The 436-nt window shown below is 68.3% G+C and overlaps 1 protein-coding gene across 1 annotated transcript in view; it reads right to left on the bottom strand.

Annotated features, from left to right (window-relative positions):
* LOC104080867 (protein Wnt-2b-like) overlaps positions 1-67 on the bottom strand; it is a gene marked incomplete at its 5' end in the record, with an annotated part of 2,309 nt that extends 2,242 nt beyond the window's left edge. Inside the window, 1 exon segment of the mRNA XM_009583402.1 lies at positions 1-67. This exon segment is cut by the window's left edge and continues 1 nt beyond it. Within this exon segment, the coding sequence (XP_009581697.1) occupies positions 1-67 (67 nt within the window).
* Between the last annotated feature and the right edge of the window lie 369 nt (positions 68-436).

The following is a 436-nucleotide window of genomic DNA, read 5'->3' as shown; positions in this document are numbered from 1 at the left end:
GCCCGCGTGATGGCGTAGACCACTCCAGCCGAGGAGATGGCGTAGACGAAGGCGGCCTCCCTGCTGCCTGCCGCGGGAGGAGAAACGGGGATGGGGAGTGAGCGCGCTGGGCTGTGCTGGGCGTCCGCAGCCCACCAAGGAGCAGGGCACCGTGCAGCAGCACCTTTGCGGCTGGGGGCGAGACCATCCTGCACCCGGGTAAGCCAAGTCCAGCCATCTCTGCTGGCCACCGAGCCCAGCCTCCGCGTCCCTGGCACCTTTCAGACTAAGGGGAATTTCACGTTGAGCCTCAGGGCTCGGCAGCTCGGGGTGTTGGGCTGCTCTCGGGGCTGCCTGACCAGTCCCTTGTGCTGACCTGTGGCTCAGGGGCCATGTGGGTGCCCATCGGTGCCGAGACTGCAGGACCAGCCAGCAACCTGCGACCCGGGCTGCCCCC

Source organism: Fulmarus glacialis, unplaced genomic scaffold (genome assembly GCF_000690835.1).
Source record: "Fulmarus glacialis isolate BGI_N327 unplaced genomic scaffold, ASM69083v1 scaffold32168, whole genome shotgun sequence".
NCBI classification, from domain to species: domain Eukaryota; kingdom Metazoa; phylum Chordata; class Aves; order Procellariiformes; family Procellariidae; genus Fulmarus; species Fulmarus glacialis.
This window is presented reverse-complemented; position numbering and strand designations above follow the sequence as displayed.